At 39.8% G+C, this 21,434-nt stretch overlaps 1 protein-coding gene across 1 annotated transcript in view; it reads left to right on the top strand.

The window, feature by feature from the left end:
• Nucleotides 1-42: 42 nt before the first annotated feature.
• Nucleotides 43-21,434, top strand: part of LOC122652862 (uncharacterized protein At3g06530) — a gene marked incomplete at its 5' end in the record, with an annotated part of 58,458 nt that continues 37,066 nt past the window's right edge. The window contains 13 exons of the mRNA XM_043846745.1: nt 43-195; nt 299-403; nt 7,919-8,099; nt 8,709-8,809; nt 8,958-9,098; nt 9,252-9,408; nt 9,625-9,785; nt 9,926-10,007; nt 10,111-10,285; nt 11,042-11,117; nt 11,314-11,487; nt 11,598-11,666; nt 11,775-11,879. Coding sequence (XP_043702680.1) covers nt 43-195; nt 299-403; nt 7,919-8,099; nt 8,709-8,809; nt 8,958-9,098; nt 9,252-9,408; nt 9,625-9,785; nt 9,926-10,007; nt 10,111-10,285; nt 11,042-11,117; nt 11,314-11,487; nt 11,598-11,666; nt 11,775-11,879 — 1,680 coding nt within the window. The remainder of the gene's footprint in view (nt 196-298; nt 404-7,918; nt 8,100-8,708; nt 8,810-8,957; nt 9,099-9,251; nt 9,409-9,624; nt 9,786-9,925; nt 10,008-10,110; nt 10,286-11,041; nt 11,118-11,313; nt 11,488-11,597; nt 11,667-11,774; nt 11,880-21,434) is intronic.

The raw sequence follows: 21,434 nt of genomic DNA, 5'->3' as shown, positions 1-21,434 counted from the left end.
TATATTTCATATATTTCTCTGTTGCTCATTTTTCATTCGTGATTTCCTGTTGCAGGCAAGTCACTTGCCACATCTCGAGAATGTGATGTCGCTCTCTCATGCATTGAATCTGCAACTATCATCTTAAATGATCAGCCTGACTGTTTGAAGTGTGTTGCTACCCTGATCTTTCCCTTACTTTTGATTCTACCAAAGGTGCTTGTAGATTCCTTGAATAAAGTATTTGTTGCTTTTGGAGTTAACACCAGTGTAAATTCACTTAGGTGTTCCCTTGATAATCTTTTTTCTTCATGCACAGACATCGAGATTAAATGTCAAAGCCTTGAATTTAGCCAGTGGAATAGGCTGGCCATTTTATCAGAAACTTTCTGGGACCTACGATGGGATCTTTAGAGAAGAGAAGGTAAATATATATTGATTCTGTCAAGAGGTAAACTGTAAACATATATTATAGTGATAACATGACATTATTGTGGAGTAGGGAAGGCATGAATCTATATGAAACTATAGCGAGAGGAAATTTATGAAAATGAAATATTGGAAAAAATTTCAAGAAAATTGAATATCTATGAAACTATAAACCTAGAGAGGTTGAAGCAAAAATTTATTTGGAAGTTTTTATTGAGGATGCCAATGGATCAAATTCCGTTTGATCTAGCATTGGCGGCTTCCTTATTTGATGGCTGATATGAGAAATGAGCTATGATAGCAAATAGATACAGCTTTCCAGGTGGATGGCATGGTCTGATCTGAGATAATTGATTGTTTTGTGTTCATTGATTTATTAGGCTGCATTTGGTAGTGTTCTTCGCCAAGAACGGGTGTTTTTTCCCAGAAACTTTTTTTGCTGTTTTTGGTCTGGAACAGTGTTCTTTGTCTGTAATTGAGAACAGTTCTGGAACAACTATGGCGTTTGGTAAAACCTGTTCTTACAAATTTGCCAGTAATTACAGTAATGCCATTTCCTTCACTACTATAGCAAATAACACTTGTAATAGTCATTACTCCCTTAACCAACCATAACAGAAAATTAAAATAATGTCATTAACATTCCAATGCCCAAAATAATATATATATATATCACATAAAACCATCTTACCAAGTACTTATAATTAATCAAATTACAGAAGACAGTCAAGTAACAAGGGATTAACAGGGCTCCCGTTCGCCATAACTAAAAAGCTCTTTCTCATCTACATAAAGCACTGTATGTAGATGAGAAAGAGCTTTTTCTCCCCATCCCCATCCCTCTTCTCCTGAAGCCTACCATGTCCGACCTTCCTGGGTGGCGCCGTCGCCACCCGAGGACCCTCCCCCTCTTTCTCTCCCATCTTCTCCTATCTCCCGCCATCCCTCTGCTGGTCCCCTTACCCCTGGCCTGTCTTGGTCCTCCCTTTTCGCCAACTCCCAAGTCTCCTTCTGGAGATGGCCATCAATTACATTTTGTTCCCCCCACCTTTATCGGTTCTACCAAGATTGTTCAGTACGATTCTCTCCTCCTGGACAATGAAGCCCGCAAATGGGAAACATGCCTTGTTGGGCATTTTATTGGCAACCGTCCTCCCTTCCCCATAGTCAGAACCTCCCTCTCCAAGCAATGGAAACTTATGGGTTCAGTCGAGACGTACTTGCTCGATAACGACTTCTTTATCTTCAAATTTTCTTAGAAGCTCGACAAATCTCGTGTTATTGAAGGTGGCCCTTGGAATGTTGGCAGGAAACTTATCTTCCTCAGGAAATGGGATCGATACCTGCAACTCAACAAACTCGACCTCAGCTCTATCCCTCTCTAGGTTTCTCTACCAGGGCTTCCGCTTCACTTCTAGTGTGAGGATGGTCTCAATGTGATGGGCTCTGTACTTGGGAAGCCTCTCTTCTCAGATGGAAGAACAAAGAAACAAGATAGGCTCGCTTTCGCCAGAAACTGCGTCGAAGTTGCCGCCGATGTCCCTTTACCGTCCTTTATCACTGTCACTGATAGTAAAGGATTTTCCTTCTAATAAATTGTGATCTTCGATTGGGCTCCTCCCCATTGTGCTACATGCAAAGTCTTTGGTCACTTGCTTGGAAAATGTCAGTCCCTGACTTCTCCTCCTTCCCTTTCCCTAACTTCTGAAATCACCCCCTAACCCTCTCTCAAACACCGCGACCCCATCGCTCCTCCAAATCCTCTTACCCCTGCCATCGACCCTTCCGCCTCCCCTGGTATCCCTAGCTTGGCCTCTCATAAGGCCCTTCCATCCCTATACCCCCTCCCATCGTTTCTTCCCCTGGTGGGGACAGTGCCCCCTTTTCTTCTCCCTCTCGAGGTCATCGCCGGCGACGGACTTGAAACCCTGCTTGCCGCCATGGCTCAGCTTCCTTGTCTCCGCCTCCTCGTCCCCCTTCATCTCCCTCCTATCCGTTGGTATCTGATGGCCTAAGGACCGCTGGTCACAACCGTTTCCTTCCTTTGGTCTCTTCGCTTGATCCCTCTGTTGCTTCTGCCATCTCTGCTCTCCCTTCTGAGATGCTGGCACTGGCCCCTTCCGTCACCATCATGTCCCCTCCCAGTCCAGCCCGTTTGAACCTGGGGATCTCAAATCTCCTCAAAGGTCTTAAGAAGCCCTTTCTGACCCCTCGTACCTCTTTCCCTTCTTCCCCTTACGTTTCCCCCTTAGTGGACCCCCCTGTGACCCCTACTCCTCTTCCCTTACCCTCTTTGCCCAAGCCCATCTCCGCTTTGGCTATTCCCGCTGGGCTTAATGGGCCTGTAATTTCTCCCCTTGAGGCCCACCCTAGTTTGGACCTTACCTCTAACGCTGCTTCGCTCCCCTTTGTGCCCTAGCCTATCCCCCCCCTCCATCTCGAGTCTTTCGCCATCGCAACCTAAGCTCCCCTCTTTTCAACCTAAGCTTCGCCCCTACATTGCCTACTCCCTTCCCTACTCGGAGAAGGTTTTGCCTCTAAGCTTGGACATCAGAGATCATGCTCTTTGCCGTGAGTCTTTGGACCTGGGTTAGTGAGAGTTTGTCGAGGCTGGTTTGGGTGCCTTTTGCAGTCCAGAGTTTGCCCTTCCTTTAGCATGTTGCTTTTTGTTTGGTTTTTTGCCCTCTTTTTTGGTAGAGCTCGTGCTTGTTTGTATTCCCCCCCCCTTCTTTCTTTTGGTAATGAATTTTTTATTCACCCGAAAAAAAAAAAAAAAAAAAACGAGAGATTAACATCATACATAAGCTTAATCAAGTACTTTTAAATTCATAAAACATAATCAACCAAAAATAGACTTCTACACTAAAAAAAGGAAAGGCCTTATATAAAAGACTCAAAAATAGACTTCTACACTAAAAAGGAAAGGCCTAACTCAATCCTTAACCTATTAGGTAACCTAAAATGACTAAGAAAGTGAAATAGCAAAGGAAATAGACTCAAAACATGGCTGGACTTATAGAGTCCTAATCCAGCCCAACTTAAATAGTCACATGATCACTTAAGTTGTCGCATGACCACTTAACCAAGTCACTTGATCACTTAACTGATTACATGACCACTAATTACATAAAAATAATACTAAGTAAGGAATCCCGTATGCAACCTAATTACTCATATTTTAGGCCCATAAAACTGGCCTATTAAATAGAAAACCCATGGGATCAAAGGTCCAACATGTATATAACCTAACCCTAGAATTATCCAAGGTACTAAAACTCGGAACTCGGTGGGATCTTGGTCCTTGGAAGAATCGAGTCGAGTCGAGATCTGAGTGAGATCTCGCCGAGTTTGTGCATTTTTTTTTCCGACTCGAAGGCTCAACTCGGTGGGTTTTAGACCTAGTTTGGGTCTGAAACTTGGTATTCAGCCTATTTTAGGCCATTTAAACACATAGGCACTATCAGATTTCCCAAAAGGCCAAAAGCAATGCCCAAATATGAGTTTCACTTAGTGGAAAAGCAGGACAAACAGTTATTTATGCTAGAAACCAAGGCTAGAAACCAGGACAGACATAGGACAAACACACTTATTTATGCCTAATATCATTTAAGTAAATGGTTTGTATTTGAATCCAATAAAAATAGTTAAAAAATCAACTTCCAAAAGGAAAAAAGTCAACCCCCTAGTTCAAGAACAAAAACTGGATTTTCGGCGGTAGGTGCAATTTTCAACTTTCTAATGTTGGGTTTTTTCTCAAATCTAAAAATTCCATAAATCTTAATATGGTAAAACATTGTTAAAAACCAAAAGTATGGTAAAATATTCATTTGTTTTGATGTCCAAAAAAATATTTTCATTCAGAGCGATTTTGACAGCATTCACGCACAACGAATTAAGTTTGACCGGTACATAACTCCTTCAATATAAATCAGATTTAAGCAATCTTGGATTTGTTGGAAAGCTTTGTTTTGAAATACAAATACAAAAACATTTACTTAAATGATATTAGGCATAAATAAGTGTCTGTCTTATTTGTCTTGGTTCCTGGCATAGATAGGTGTCTGTATACCAAGATATCTGACACTCATATAAAGGACTTTGGATCGAGATCGATCGAGTTGTTGTACTTTTACAAGTCGTATTCCATCTCGTCTCGGGTTTTTCAAAAAGCCGAGAAACTCGGCAAGATCTCGCGAGTTCTCGAGCTATGGACTTATCCCCATCAAAATAAGCCTCTTTTTGTGATGTATCTGCATTACTTGGTGATTGAGTTCCATCCAAACCCAGTAGTTTCAAGCAATTGCTTGAAGTTACTATAGTTTAATGTCATCTTGTTGAGCTTGTTCCTTATTTGTTCCCTATGAAACTTCCTACCAAGCGAGGCTTCTAACTGGGTTTTATTGTCATCCCACCTAGTTTTGTTGAAAGTTGAGCCGATCTTGTTGCCAGACCTCACATTATCCAAAAATAATCTTACTAACACATTAACCTCATTGGAGTTCCAATTGCAGACAACTGATTTTGATTTGAAAAACTGGTCATAATATCTGACAATACATAATTGAGCATAAAGGGAGATATTGGTAAATGGGAGGGACTACCAAACACAAAGAAGAGTGGGTTTTCATAAGTGAAAAGCCAGCAACGATTCCTGTAATGTAAATAAGGAGGCATACATGCATTTCACAATGACAATCATGAAAAAAATAATGAGGAAAGTAGGTTCATTATTGGACCTATATCACACCTGTTGTAACAAGCTGAGCATGGGAGACCTATATGCTCCAGCTTGAGGGGGAGTGTTAAGAATTAGGGATAGTTTTGTCTTATTATTTTTGGTTTTTGGGTTTCTTCATTATTTTCCTGCTTTTCTGTCTTTAGTTGATAAGTTGTAATAGGTGAGGGCTTAGGGGTAATTTCATTATAAACCCCTAATCCCACACCTAATCCTGTCGTGACTTTTTTATGAGTATATTTCTGGTCCTGCGAGAGGAAATTAATTCCAATCGCAGGCTGCCTTCTTTTCTCTCTCGGCAGTGTCTTCTTCTCCACTTTTCTCCCCTTATTCTTCTCTTCTTCTTCTTCCTTCTACTGATTAGTTAAGGTTCTGATTTGTAACACAGATTAGCAAGCAACTTGGAGACGAAGAATTGATTCCGTTGAGCTTTAAGCTTCTCAATATCTGTAGTAAAGGGCTGAAATATATTCAGCTCTTCAACCATACCCTTGAAAGTACTATGGTATTCCTATAGAGACTTGTCCGATTGCAGAAATTGAAATTACTTTTCATACAGGTCATAGATACAAATCATATTCTTCTACTGAGAATTTGTTTCTTTCAAATCCTCCCACAAGTCCACAACCCCTTTGTATTATTATGGAGCATCATATTGGCAGCAATGTCTGGTTCCATACTGTTCCACAACCAAATCAGAATAATAGTGTTGTCCTTGACCCACTCATTATAGTTTTTAGAATCTGATGCAGGAAGATCAGCGGTAATCAACCGGAGCTTATCCTTAGCCATAATATAAACCTTAACAGCCTGAGACCATAGCAAGTAATTTGAGCTCCCTTTGAGCTTAATGGATGTGATTTGGACATTGACTGAGTCTGTAGTAGTCTTGCTGTCAGCCATGACACAAAAAATAGAAGGCCAAAAAAAATCGATAACAATCAGGGTTCTAGAAAACCAAGAAATTGATTGAGCAGGTGGAGCGACCACGTATGGCTGGAAAACGCAATCAACAGTATAAAAGAACAAGGCAAGATCACCAAATAGGGCTGGAATGCACACCTAGCAGTAGGAAGGGCTTCACCAATAATAAAAAAAATGACAAAGAACCAACCAGTAAGAGAACGAGTTGTCAGAACTTGGTGAAGCAGCCAAATCGATGTAGGTGTAATGTAGAGACATCAAAGACTGAAGCAGAATTAATAACCAGCAGCAACCACGAGCCAAAAATACATAATCTTCAGATAGAAATCATCCGAGTATGCAGACCATGAAAATAGACTCTATCAGCCCATCCTTGTAAAATCGATACATCAGAATTATGCTTGAAATCGATGGAGTCTTTAGAGCAGCAGCATTAGATATGTAAGGAATCAGGTGCAGGACACTCCATTGATGAGAAAAGGAGTGTTTACTTCATTATAGATGCAGCAGTAGGTGGCTGCACACCACAAGGTGAGAACCAAAGGGAAAAACCAGAGAAGAAGAATAAAAAAAATCTCAGACCTGATTACAGGAGCTCTGATACCATATTTCAATATGAGGATCCTGTAATCAGGTTAGAGAGAAAGAAGAGAGAAAGAGGGAGAGAAGAGGTGAAGAAAGCTATCCAAGGAGGGGGGACAGCCTGCGGCAAGAGAGTTCAATATCTCTCCCGCAGTCTCTCCCCTATATTAATAATAACCCTTCACTACAAAATAAAGAGGATACAAAGATACGACGTCTACTAAAACAAGAAAAAACAGAACCGGGAATAGCCTTAGAGGCTGAAACTGACTAAAATACCCCAACTACTTAACAATATCCTTTTTTGGTCATTGCCTATCAAAAACCAAAACAAACGGATGAGATTTGATTTTTTGTTGGTCAATTAAGGTAATACAGGATGCGAAAGGTACGAAAACTGTTTATGATTTGAGTTTACAATGCCAACCTAACCTGGGGAATAGGGATATAGTCAGGTTGGTCTGGCAGGTTTCCTGGTCAATGCCTGGTTGGGCCTGGTTGACCACCAATGGCAAGATTAAGCACTCAACACACACATGATCTATTTATGGTTGTACCATGCATTGAGCTGGTCCAGCCCAAGACTGTCTATGCCCATTCCGAATTTTGGCTGTGGTTTTGAGGCCTAAAGTGAAGCTTAGGCTTGGCTGGGCTAGTGGGCTGACCTTGGTCCGTTCAGAGCCTGAAATTACACTATTGTCAAAATCTAATGTTACATAGTTGTAATTAAAACATTTATTTGAATTAAGACTTTATTATATTATATTTATTGTAGCCATAATAATTACTGCCCCTCCCAGACCCTACAGTAGCGGGAGCCTCATGCACTAGGACACGCTTTTTTATTTATTGTAACCACAGTAATTACAATGATATTGTGTTTTTCACGTGTTATTAGTACATATAATCTTCCACACTATAATATGAAAAAAATCTCACATTAGTTGAGCCTGTGAAGTTTGGGCTGGCTGGAGCATAGCACAGGTGTGGTATGATGCATTACATACTTGGGTTTGAATAATCTATGGTTGGCCCAGTGTTGCAGATGTGCAGCCCTTGGTTTTTTTTTGTTTTTTTTTTTTTGGGGGGGGGGGGGGGAAGGGTTGCTTGAGCTACAGGGTTAGTTTTGGGGATCTTATCAGGAATTGCAACTGCTTAATGTGATTCTGTTGTGGTAGTTAAGTATTAATGTATTATATTGTGCGTTGTGTATTTCTTGGTTTCGTATTGAATACAGGACTAAAATATTTAATATCTGAAATACTGCAGAAGTCGAACTCTAGCTGCATAACCTCAGCTAATATGGTGACAGTTGAAGCTTTGGCTGAAACATTCGCAGCACACCCTGAAGATCATTTGCCTTGGCTGGTCGAATGTTGTAATAATTTTGAGCTGTCAAAGACATTGTTCTTGTTTGTTTTAGTGCAATCTTTTATGATCCAAAAGGAAGGTACAATACAATTTTCTGTTATGTTTCTAATATCTGATTAACATTTGTCATTCTATTGCCTCCTTCCCCTTAGCAAATCTTAGTTTTGTTTTTTCTATTTCGGTTATTTCCTTTTGCAACTATGACAGCTTTATTTGGAACTGGTATGCATTACTTTAAAATCTATTTATAAATATATTTTCTTTAGAGTAAAATTTGTTGGAAAATCAAATAAAAGTAGAATATCTTTAGACTTGAGAGAATTTACTATAAAAATAGAATTAGAATATTCATTTCTTATTTATATTTATTAAATTAATAGAAAATAAATATAAATAAGTAACAAAATAAGCAATTTTAGTAGTTCTATTCTCATATTGTTTAAATAATGGTAAAGTCATACATTACACCATTTTGTTGTTTCAATTACTGTCTCATGGTGATGCCGTTAATGTTGTATACTTGTATAGCCAGCTATTATTGAAAACCTGCCGTTGTTACAATGATTTATAGTGATTTTAGGTCATTTGTTCTTTTGATTATGCATGGATTTGAAAATATAACAACACAAAGGTGTGCATGTACACAAGCTTTTGTCAACAGCTGATTATGTTATCTTCTTCTTGCTAGATATTCATGGTTCTTTGGTGCTATTTCGAGCTTGCTTTCCAGTTATCAAGCATGAGTGGGATGAAATTGAGTCTAGGGGTGATGTCATATTTGCAGAGGAGGTACAGAAACAGAATTCTGCAGTACTTAGGCTTCTATATTATATTATGCTATTATAACACTGATGTTATGCTTTTTCTTCCCACCCCCTTCTTTTCTCTTCTTTCTTTAATCTCTGTGTCTCTTTCTTTTGCACCATCTGTCGTGTAGTTCAATGTTGAAAAATTGGAGAAGGGTTGCAGCGGATTATTGGATCAGTTGTTTGTTTCCAAATTTAAAGAATTAAATGCAAACCTTTTGATTTGCTTATTCTGGATGATGCTGAGTTCTACTGGTGCAAGAGATGCCTTGGTCAGTAGACAGTAATTCATATATATTTTTTCTGTCTCAGTTGATGGGGGCAATTTCTATCATGTATAATAACAGCATGGCCTCTTAATAGTTGGTTTTAATGGCATTCAGATAGTGATCCCTGCTGATTATGAACACCTCTTTCACTTTCAGGCTAATGATGGGGAGTGGCTATGTGCACTTCAGGATCTGTTTGTCCTCTTTGCATCGTCTCAATTGAAGCATGTCTTTAAAGAACATCTTCATTTCCTAGTGACAAAATGCAACATCTCTCCTGTTTGTTTTCTATCCAAATTTTTTACTGGAGAAGGTAGTGTATCTTCACTTCCTCTGACTGTATTCTTCATTGTCATCTCTGTTGCATGGTACTGTGAAAACTTTTTTTTGGCATCCTTTTATTTGCAAGGTCATCACTTAATATCAGGTTTAACTCTTAAATTATACTGAGGTGGCGACTATAATGAGTCTGGTTCGGGGAATGTTTAGTATTTGCATTTTCTCATTTTTATGATTTCTCTACTCTTAGGTGTTTGTGTTGCACTCCAACTTGAGAGCCTTCATTGGTTTGCGACAATGTGCTCTCATTTTTCTTCCTTGGGAAAGAGTATAAGAAGTAGTTGTTTGCAGCTGGAGGAAATTCTACTAGGAGTTCCTTCTGTTTTTGTTCCACTGTCCAGTGACAACCAGGTTTCGTATGATTGCGTTGCCTACTGAATATATTTGTATTTGCTTTTGTCTATTTCTCCATGCATGTATGTTGCTGTTATATTATTACACTAGGAAGTTGCACATGTTGGTTCTTAAGGATCTATTGTCTTCCTGTTCAGGATTTGCGTGTTGCAGCTATGAATTGTGTCGAGGGGCTTTACACAGTGTGGTGCCATTTGGATGTTTCTAGTGGGAAAAACGGTGTTTCTTCTGTGAAATGATTAATTTGATAACTTACTGTCTTTGGATTTCTTTTTATTCTTTCTCCTGGTTATCGTTCTTCTCTGAAGTAGTAAAATGACAGGGAATGGCACAATGTTAACTCATAGCAAGTTGACACCTCTCAGGGAGCTGTTAGGGTTAATGGTTCAGCAAAAACGGCTGATTTCATCAGACAGGGACTTCCTTCCATCATTTTTGACGTCTTTGCTTAGCTCCTGCTGCCACACCCTTTTGGTACCACAGGATACGGACAGAAGGTCTTTGCATAATGTTACAATTATACATATTTTTGTATTTGTTTAATCCATTTAGAAGCATTATCATATCTAGTTAGTTCAGTTATCTACAGGATATATGTTGGTTCTTTCCCTCTGTCCTATGGTTTTATAGTTTTTCTTCTTTCTTGCATGTTAAATTGAACAACTTATCTATCGTATTAAAGGAGGGAAAGAGCAAAGAATGAACATGAGTGGAAGGAAGAATTGGGAGATAACCCTGTCTTTAGATTGAAGGATGACGAAAGTGCTTTGCCCCATAGTTATCAAGGTGTCGAGGCTCCTTGGGCGCCTAGGCGGGTGCCTTGCCACCTTGTTGGTGTCGCCTTGATTTTGGACCCTCTCCAATGCCTTGGTCGCCTTGCCGCCTTGATAACTATGCTTTGCCCATTGAATATGGCTGTCATATGCTTTGATTTTTTCTACCCCCCAAAAAAAGAATTTGCTTTGATTTTCTATAGACAGTTTGTATTTGTACTTAGTAGAACATGCAGTGTGGATAACCCCCGTATTCTCCCATGTTCTATTTGCAGAATCTATTAGGCACTATCAGTAGACCCTGTCCTAGTTTCTTATTTTTTTTCTTCCTGTTTTCACAGATCATATGCATTTTAGCGATATTACCTGGTGCATTTACTGATGTCAAATTGCTCATCATATTTTGGTTGGGTTATATAGCTTTGGATTTCCTACTTTTATCAAAAGCATGTTCTTCATAAATTAACATCCTCTTTTCAGGTTTGATCAATATACAAAAGAAACGATCTTACATTTTATCTTGGGCTCGGCACTAAAACTCCCTGCATTTGGAAAGGTCTCCTCTGGACCTCTCAATTGTCATTCTATTCTGCTTTAGTTATAATTATATTTGATGTGCAGATATTGTTTATCATCATTTGTTGTTATACTGAAAGCTTTTTGGATCATTGTATTTTTGTGACAAAGCCTCATACTTGTAGTTTTGAAATACCTACATGTTGAATACAGATGAAATGAATATTATTTTGCAGCTTATGGTTCTATCATTGTTCAAAGGAATGGGCACTGCAATCATGAATATAGAAGCTATCAATTTATTGCTGGCCGAACTTTTGAAAAGGCGAACTCAACATCATTTGGGGATTGATAAGTCCAGTAAAAAATTGTCAAAGATTGAAGTTGAGACTGTATGCCTCCTGCTGGAGGTATATGTACTGATTTTTTTTTTTTTTGAGTTATTTTGTTCTGAATTTGCAACATGCCTCATTGTTCCATTATGTGCTTTTCTTTGAATTTCCGTATTTAATGATTTTAGGTGTGTGCTACTCTAAATACTTCACTTGGTGAAGATATCCCTGTAGAGCATCTATTTAAGGCCTTGCAAGTAAGTAGCCAGTAGCTATTTGTGTGCTATATTTTGAATTTGCCGGTCTAACAGGCTGTTATCTGGATCATGTATGTATTCTTTGTCGTGTGTTGTTTGTTTTCCCAGGTGGATGGTGTGTTCTCAGAAGACCCTGCTATCATACAGCCTTGTGTCACTGTCTTGCAAAAGCTGACTCACTCTTTGTACAGTATCTTGAAGGCTGAGCAACAGGTTATTTTTTTACCCTCTCTAGTTTGAACTGGTGATTGGTTAAAGAATGTCTTCATTGAGGTTAGATGAGCCAAGATGTCAAGATAGAGTTCAGAAACAATATGATATATATGGGGGTGTATGGCAATGTTTCTGTTTAAAGTTAGTATTTCTGAGGCTGAAATGCTTTTTCCTGTTTCTGTTATTTTGGAATGCTTCTGAGCCCATAATTGTTGTATGGTAAACGCCGAAAAAAAAAAAACTTTTACGACCCAAAAAAAAAAAAAATGTATGTGATGCACTTTAACATAAGTTTGTTCTGTTAAGGACAAATTACAAAAAGGCCATTCTACATACATTTCTATTATAAATATTAATTGGAACATGATTTTAGCCACTTAGACATAATTTAATATATATAATAATAAAAAAAGAGGAAAAATTTATTACAACTTCAAACATTATAATTATAATTAAAAGCAATCCAAATATCCATCAAATTCATCAACTACTACCTAAATACTGTTTAAAAACACACCACTGAAAATATTGTTTCAAGTTTCAACACAAGCAAGCTAAAATTGTATCATAACAACAACATCCAAAACATTTAAAGCATATTTAAAAGTAGGTTGCATTTGTGTGGGGGACTAGAGATGAATGCCTCTCTCCAATTCTGGTCATCCATAATCTTTTTTTTTGGGTGAATAAAAGAAAACAAGAGGCCCCCAAGGGGGGGGGGGCAATTACAAAAGCCAACGGCTAACCAAAGCTTCAGCTAGAGGGAACTGGAGCAGCAAAAGAAATATTAGGGAGACCCCAAGATACATCAATAAGTTTGTTCCTTGGGGTGTCAGAACAAAAAGAGGGAGGGGCTGACAATAATTTGGAGGAGATTTCAAAAGAAATGGAATCCCAAATCTGTTGATAGGAACGAGAATTGGAGGTCCATTTCCTGATATTACGCTCCATCCAAATATGGTTGAGGGCAGCACAAAAAGCCATCTTCCCAACGGTGTCGCAAATAGAGGATCCACAGAAGGTCATATCAACCCAAACCCATTCTCTTGAGAAAGGGAGAATTCCTCTTTGGGCAGGCCAACATTTGGACTAAATACCTTTCCAGATGGCCTTAGATGTAGGGCAGTCGAAGAACAGGTGAGCCAAGTCTTCAACATTGTTCCAACAAAGGCAGTAGGCATTGGAGACCTGGATCTGACGTCTGCGGAGAAAAGCCTGTGTAGGAAGACAGTTGGTGAAGACTCTCCCGGTAGTGAAGCAATGGCGAGGAATGTGATGCTTGAACTAGAGGAGATTACTCCAAACAGCCGTCGAGCCTTTGAACCGGAGAAGATTCCAAGCTGCCTTGGAAGAGAATTTCCGCAAGCTGTTTGCTATCCAAGAGACACAATCACCCCCTAGAAAGCAATCTTCTAGGGATGGATTGAAGATCATTCCAAATAAGAGAAAGAGGCAGGGAAGAGGTAGGGGGGGGGTGCCCAATCATCATGATGAAGAATGTCCACAACAAGAGCCAGCCTATGAAAACCTAAAGCATAGATCGTCCTTGGGGTGACAAGATGTAATAAAATTCCCTTAGGGTGCCAGTGATCCAACCAAAGGGAAGTGGAGAGACCATCACCAATCTGGGAGTGGATAGAATGAAGAACAAGGTGGCGGGACTCAAGGATCTTACGCCAAACCCAAGAGGCATCAGAAGAGGCAGAAGCAGTCCAAATTGAGTCTTGACGGAGGAGACCCGAATAAACCCAATCAACCCAAATGCTCTTCTTTTTTTGAGGCTATCTTCCAAATCAGCTTGATAATACCGGCCGTGTCATCCATAATCTTGAATACTGCCTTGGTGAATGTTTCATCTGTCACATCATTGACACTCTGAAGATGTTCCATAGCCTTGCAAATATCGAATTTGTCCTTAGTTGTAGATGTGGCAGAAGCACTGCCTTGCTTCTCTATCCTTGATCTCCCAATGTCTTGAATAGCCCTACTAGGTTGTAAACTCAAAACTTCTGCTCCTCCTCTTTGTATTAGGAGTTCTACCATGTTTGTGTGATTTTGTTTGCCTGCCAGTTACCACTGCTGTCTGGGTTGCAGATGGTGTGTTCCCCTCCAGTGGATCACCATCTCTCTATCACCATCCCCTTCACCGTCAAAGTCAGTGTTGTCATTGTCATACAAATTGTTATTTGGCTCCTCTTCTGAAGATTCAACTCTTGAATTGACATTTTTGTCTCCCATTCCTCTGTCCCCTGTTGCATATGCATCCCCAAATATCATTGCCAACTCTGGCCACTGTGGAAGACCAGACTTCCTGAATGTAATCCAATATGGATTTGCCTGACATAAATAAAGACTAACCATTAATACATTCATTTCATAATTTGCAAACTAACGAGAGGTGTTCAATAAATATGTATGATTAAGGAAAAATATTAATACCTTGCAGTGCCTATCCCATAAAGAGTCATCATCAACAATACATGTGCGTGTCAGACTATTCCACCCAAAACCAGTCGTCTCCAACAACTTCTTAAAATGACTGTTGTCTTGCTTCAGTTTGTTTATCTTATTCCTCAACTGCACTGATGTGTATGTGTGACCAGTCGTCATCTTATTTTCATCATGGTACTAAATCTCGTTTCGTTTCGGTGTTTAAGTCTGACCGAAATTTCCGAGATACCGAAATTTCATCGAAATATGGTATTTTTCTATGGGTGTAAAATGCCAAAATGACCGAGATTTCTGAAATTTTTGAAACGAGATTTCCGAAATTTCCTAAACGAGATGACCGAAATATTCGAAATATTGCACGTGACTTTTTCAATATCTCGCGATATATCGTGAGTCCACGATATTTCGTCGATATCTCACGAGATATCGTCGAAATATGGTATTTTTCCATTTCGGATTGGTATCGTATCTCGGACAGCTCGAGATATACGAAATTTGGCGAAATATCGCCGAAATTTCGCGAGATTTTGAACTATGATTTTCATTCATAATGTTCTCCTCCCCCTCTTTATTAAATGTGGTTGTTGTTCTATTCCCTTTCCTAACCTCATTTAGCATCAATTGGACAAAAAGATCAACATTGGCAGAGGTCTATTTTGCACTCTCACTATCACCTTGGGAAGTAGCCATTTCTATCATTAGATAATGATAAATAATGAGTGAGCATATATGGAAGTAGAGCATTTAAGGAATTTCCCCAACTCCAGTCAGCTGAACATACTCAAACTGAAGCACCAAGTTTCAAGCCAACTTAAACAGAGAGATGTATAATGCAAGACCTTTTCAAAACCAAAGATGTTGCAATCCAAGGTTCCAATACCATGTAATGTGGCAAATGGAAGACCTTTTCAACCTGAATTCCGATTCAGAGAGGACATCACCTTTCAGTCCTTGAGCTCCTTAATAGTGTACAGAGAGCAAGAGGGACGATAGCATAGGGTACAGAACAAAGAATTTCAGTAATTTTACCAACAGTGTACAGAGCATAGAACATTAAAAAGATCCAAATCAAAATCAGAGCATATATTATTCTAGTAGAGACAGAGATCAAGAGGGAATAGAGCATAGGGTTTTCAAGTAGAGACAGAGATCAATAGGGAATAGAGCATAGGGTTTTCAATCCCATTCATGCCCTAGTCAAAATCAAAATTGCTAACAATATTTAGGGATAAAAACTTTTCATTTGTGTGTAATTGTTCTCCAAATCAAAATCCCCAATAATATTTTGGCAAAATCAAACCCAAGTTGGGTTTTAGGTTAGAGATGTAAGTAAGAGAAGGAGGAGAGAGATATTTCGGTTGTGAATGTCTTGTGTGTGAAAGAGATGATGAAGAAGAGAATGAAGAGTGATATTTCGGTTGTGGATGTCTTGTGTGTGAGAGGCTTTTCCACACTACTATATTACTTCAATGATAAGAAAAGAATATTACATCTACCTCCCTAGGGAGGTAAAAGGTAAAAAAGGATAAAGAAGGAAAAATTCATAATAAGGCAACTAGTCTAAAGATTAGTTCCTAAACTACCCTTAATACATAACTTCTAATAACTCTTAACACTCCCCCTCAAGTTGGAGGATAAATGTCATGCATTCCCAACTTGCATAGGAGAGTATCAAACTGGATAGAGTTAAGAGCCTTGGTGAAGATATCTGCCAGTTTGATCACCAGTCTTCACAAAAGGAGTACAAATGCAGCTAGAGTCTATCTTTTCCTTGATAAAGTGTCGATCCACTTCAATGTGCTTGGTCGTGTCATGTTGCATTGGATTATGGGAATACTGATGACAGCTTTGTTATCACAGTAGAGTCTCATAGGGCCTTCAGTGTCAAATCCTAGTTCTTGAACAAGTCTTTTCAACCGTATGAGTTCACACTCCATGAGCCATAGCTCTAAATTCTGCCTTTGCACTAGATCTGGCTACAACATGCTGTTTTTTGCTTCTCCATGTAACCAAATTACCTCCCACAAAGGTACAATAGCCTGAGGTAGATCTCCTGTCTGTAATGGATCCAGCCCAATCGGCATAAGTGAAACCTTCCACTCTCAAGTAGTTATGCCTTGCATACAACAATCCTTTCCTTGGAGAAGACTTCAAATATCTGATAATGCGATATACAACATCCAAGTGGCCACTCTTAGGGGCATGCATGAATTGGCTCACCACTCCCACTGCATAAGAGATATCTGGGCATGTCATAGAAAGATAGATAAGTTTCTCCACTAGCCTTTGGTATTTTCCCGCATCAACAAGAGAAAGACCACAATCTTCTCCTAGTTTGTGATTCTGCTCAATAGGAGAATTTGCTGGTTTGCAACCTAACATACCTGTCTCTGTCAACAAATCAAGAACAAACTTCCGTTGGCATATGTTGATTCCTTTCTTGGTCCTTGATACCTCAATTCCTAAGAAGTATTGTAAGGAATCCAGATCTTTGATTTCAAACTGTTGAGCCAAGTAGTTTTTCAGTTTAGCTATCTCAGTTGTATCATCTCCAGTGACCACAATATCATCAACATAGACAATGAGGGCTGTGATGGTACCATTGCCTCGCTTGATAAAGAGAGTGTGGTCAGCTTGGCTCTGGGAATATCCATTCTTTAGAATAGCCTGTTGGAAGCGCTCAAACCATGCCTTTGGTGACTGTTTGAGGTTATATAGTGCCTTCTTGAGGAGGCACACTTTCCCTTCAGCTGAAGGCATTTTGAAACCTAGTGGAGTTTGCATGTGCACTTCCTCTTCCAAGTCTCCATGAAGAAAGGCATTCTTCACATCCAACTGATATAATTGCCAATCTTTATTGGCAGCCAATGATAAAAGAACTCTTATAGAGTTGTGCTTAGCCACAGGAGCAAATGTCTCCTGATAGTCAATTCCATAAACTTGACTGTGTCCCTTGGCCACCAACCTTGCTTTGTATCTCTCAACAGTACCATCAGATTTATACTTGATTGTGTAGATCCATCTGCTTCCAACTGGCACACGTCCCCTGGGAAGATCCACCAATTGCCAAGTACCATTCTTCTCAAGTGCCATCATCTCCTCAGACATAGCTTGTCTCCACTTGGGGTCAGACATAGCATCAGTAACATTCTTGGGAATAGGAGCAGTAGAGAGAGCAGCAATAAAGGCAAGACCTGTAGGAGAAAGAGCATCATAGGAAACAAACTGGGTTATAGGATTAGTACAAGCTCTTTTCCCTTTTCGAACAGCAATAGGAAGATCTAAATCAAATGGAGGAGATGGGATGTCACCCGATTGAGGAGAATGAGTCTTAGGATGTGGATCTGGATCCAAAGAGGACTCTTGGTTGGTCTTCTTTCCTGTATTATGCAAGCCTTCACCTCTTTTGTATGTAATGTGGTAATCCTTCTCCTTACTAGAACCAGTGTCAACAACCAATTCTGTATTCACATCCACATCCATAGTCCTGTGCTTTCCAATGTCAAACATAAAGGGAGAGACAGGAAGAGGAAATGAAGGAAATCGGCAGCCTGTTCAGTTCCACAATTCTCCCCCTGAAGAGGATGCTGGGAAGGTGCAAAGGGACAGACTCAAGGAAGGTGACATCTTTGGAGACTAGGCACTTGCGATAAGAGGGTGATGGCACTTGTAACCTTTGGTAGTAGAAGAGTACCCAAGAAAGATACATTTGAGAGCTTTGGGATCAAGTTTAGTGCGATGGGATTTTTTAACATTCACATAACAAGTACAGCCAAAGACTTTAGGAGGGAGAGAGAGAGCAGAAACCTGTGGAGATGAAGATTTCTAAGGGAGATTTGAAATCAAGCAGGTTGGTAGGCATGCGATTAATTAGAAAAGAAGCAGTGAGAAGAGCTGCAAACTAGAAGGTCTTGGGAACATGCATGCCAAACAAGAGACTACGAATGACCTCCAACAAATGGCGATTTTTCCTCTCAGCAACCCCATGTTATTAGGGTGTGTCAACACACGTGAACTGATGGATAATGCCATTATTAGTAAAAAAAGCTTGGAGGCCACTAAACATGTATTCTCCTCCTTTATTAGACCGAAAAATTTTGATACGAGTATCAAACTGAGTAAGAATCATCTGATAAAAATTCTAAAATGCATCACAAACATCACTTTTATGTTTCATAAGAACAGTCCAATTAGCACGAGAAAAATCATCAACAAATGACACAAAGTAATGATAGCCAAATAAAGAGGTAGTAGGGGAAGGTCCCCAAACATCAGTATGCACAATATGGAAAGGAGCAGCAATTCTATTACACCATGATATGGATAAGAAGAACGACAATGTTTGACAAACATAAATGGTTCACTTTAAAAAACATTAGAAGGAGCAATAGAAGAAAATAAGTGAGGTAATTGTTTCCTCCCCAAACATCAGTATGCACAATATGGAAAGGAGCAGCAGTTTTATTACCATGATATGGATAAGAAGAACGACAATGTTTGGCAAACATATATGGTTCACTTTGAAAAACATGAGAAGGAGCAATAGTAGAAAATAAGTGAGGTAATTGTTTCCTCATTATAACAAAAGATGGATGGCCAAGACGGCGATGCCATAACATAATAGAGTCCACAGAACTACTACTAGTACGTCCACACACATAGGACTGAGCTGTGGGCAAAAAAGGGTAAAAAAGATAAAAGCCTTGCTCCTCACGTCCACTAACCATAATCCTCTTCGTCATCAAATCCTGAAAAAGACAATAGGAAGGAAAAAAAATGACACAACAGTTCAAAGATTTAGTCAAATGACTAACAGATAGAAGATTAAGAGTAAGGTTAGGGACATGAAGAACAGAAGCAAGAGAAATAGATGATGAAACAGGGATACTGCCCTTACCAGATATGGAGGAAAGGGAGCCATCAGCTACCCTAACCTTATCCTTACCAGAACAAATGGTATAGGAATCATAACAATGGGACGTACCAGTCATGTGGTCAGTGGCACCCGAATCAATGACCCAAGACTGGGCTGCAGTAGAAGCTGAGGTGGAGACCTGCAAAGCTGAGGAGGAAGAGGAACTGGCCACTATAGGTGTAGGAGATGTGGTCAGCTATGACATGACCCGGCGAAACACTGCATCCGCCAAAGTGGAGTCATCATTTGTGCTAGGTGGGTACCCCCCAACATCAGCCTCAGTCATCACAGAGTGCTCGAGCTCCCATTCTATGGCCACCATGAGTACCACTAGCCCCACCTCGTGAACCAGGAGGAGGGTCATGAAGAGTCCAACACGTATCCGTAGTATGTCCAGATCTCCCACAATGATTAAACCTATCTCTACCACCTCCACTAGTGCTACTAGTCTCAGCTACTCTGTCTTCCCCACAGTTAGGCCCTTTGCCTCTACCACCTCCACGGGTTTCTCTGAAAGAACTAGAGTTAAGAGCAGATTTCTCAAGGGATGGTGCTGGTGCTGGTTCCATAGCAATACGCCGAGTCTCCTCACTCTGTAAATAGCTGCAGACCTTATCAAGAGATGGAAGGGGGGACCGGCCTAATATCTGGAGCCTGATGGGTTCATAATCAAGGTTCAGGCCACCAAGTAAAGTGAAGACATGCTCCTTTTCAAGAGCACGATACACCTTTTGATGCAAATTCGTCACCGAAATGGGTTTATTTCTTTAGAAATAAGTCTAGGGTTGGGTTATATGTATGTTGGGCCTTTGATCCCATGGGTTTTCTATGTAATAGGCCACTTTTATGGGCCTAAAAGAGGGGTACATAGGTTGCATACGGGATTAGCCCAATATTTAGTCTATTTTTATGTTTTTAATTGAACCAGTTTAAATTGGTTGTATCCAATTGGTTCAATTGGTCTAATTTAAGTGAAGTGATCCTATTGGCTAAGAGGTTCTTATATCCTATTGGCTAGTAGGGAATCTTCTTTATTTTAAGTAGTTTAAGTTGTTTTTAAGTCATTAGGACTCTATTTTGAGTCTATTTTAGTTTCCTAGTCAGTTTAAGTTACCTAATAGGTTAGGAATTGGGTTAGGGCTTTCCTTTTTAGAGTAAAAGTCTATTTTTGAGTCTTTTATATAAGGTTGTAAGGGGGCAAAGCCTTGAACACGAATTTGATTAATGAAAAGCTTTTGTTTGCTGCCATAGCTGCTGCCTTGCTCTTTTGAGTGTTGCTCTGTTGAGTGTGCATCCTTGTGGTTCTATCAAGGTGGAAAGGGATTGGCGGAATCCGGTTGACTCCTTACGCCGTGACGGCTGGGAGGATCTTCTTCAATTCGAAGGTGGTTCTATCCTTCACATCTGTTCAAGCTGCTGCCAGTGGAATCTCCAGTAAGTTTGACACCCAATTTCTTCTTCTAACCCTCTAATCCTTTCCCCCAATTGATCCCCTTTATTTTTTGTTTGAATCCCATAAACCCTAACTCCATTAAACCCTAGATCTTGCTGTCCAGTTTTACAGAATTTTCAAAACACTTAAAACTCTATGATACCTACATTATTAGAGTCCTATAAACCTGCCTAGCCATACCCCCTAAGCCCCGTTTCCATTATCCTAACCTAAGCCCTAGATTTGACCTAAAGCTGCAATTCTGTCCTACTAAAACTGCAGAACCAGCAGCCCCTTTGTTTCTTGTTATTGGTCCTGGTTTAATTGGCTTCTGGTAGGGCTTTACCCTATCTAGAACTACATTATTTTGGTATCAGAGCTATGGCGGAGGGAAGCTCCAACCAAGCCTCGAAAGACCCACCTCCCTTCGTTTTCAAGACCCTAGTTCGTCTACCCAATGGGAGCACAGCCATATTAGTTGTTGATGAGAGGCGACGTAACAACATTATTTCACAATCTGTGGTGGATATGTTGTCCCAGTCAGGAGAGATTTACATCATGCCTACAAGTCAAGTCTTTGTTGAATTTGAGTGTTCCTCATACTCTGACGGTGCTTGGTATAGGCTGGTACCATCTCCAAGGAGCGTTATTGCTGTAGGTTGTAATTGGTTGGACGAGTGACAAGGTTGGATTGAACCTGAAAACAACTCGTGTGTCCTACCTGATCGACACCGTCTATACCGTTTGTTTATTCTAA

The sequence above is a fragment of the Telopea speciosissima genome, chromosome 1, assembly GCF_018873765.1.
Source record: "Telopea speciosissima isolate NSW1024214 ecotype Mountain lineage chromosome 1, Tspe_v1, whole genome shotgun sequence".
In the NCBI taxonomy this organism is placed as follows: Eukaryota; Viridiplantae; Streptophyta; class Magnoliopsida; order Proteales; family Proteaceae; genus Telopea; species Telopea speciosissima.
Note: the sequence above shows the minus strand (reverse complement) of the source record. Positions and strands in the feature narration are given on the sequence as shown.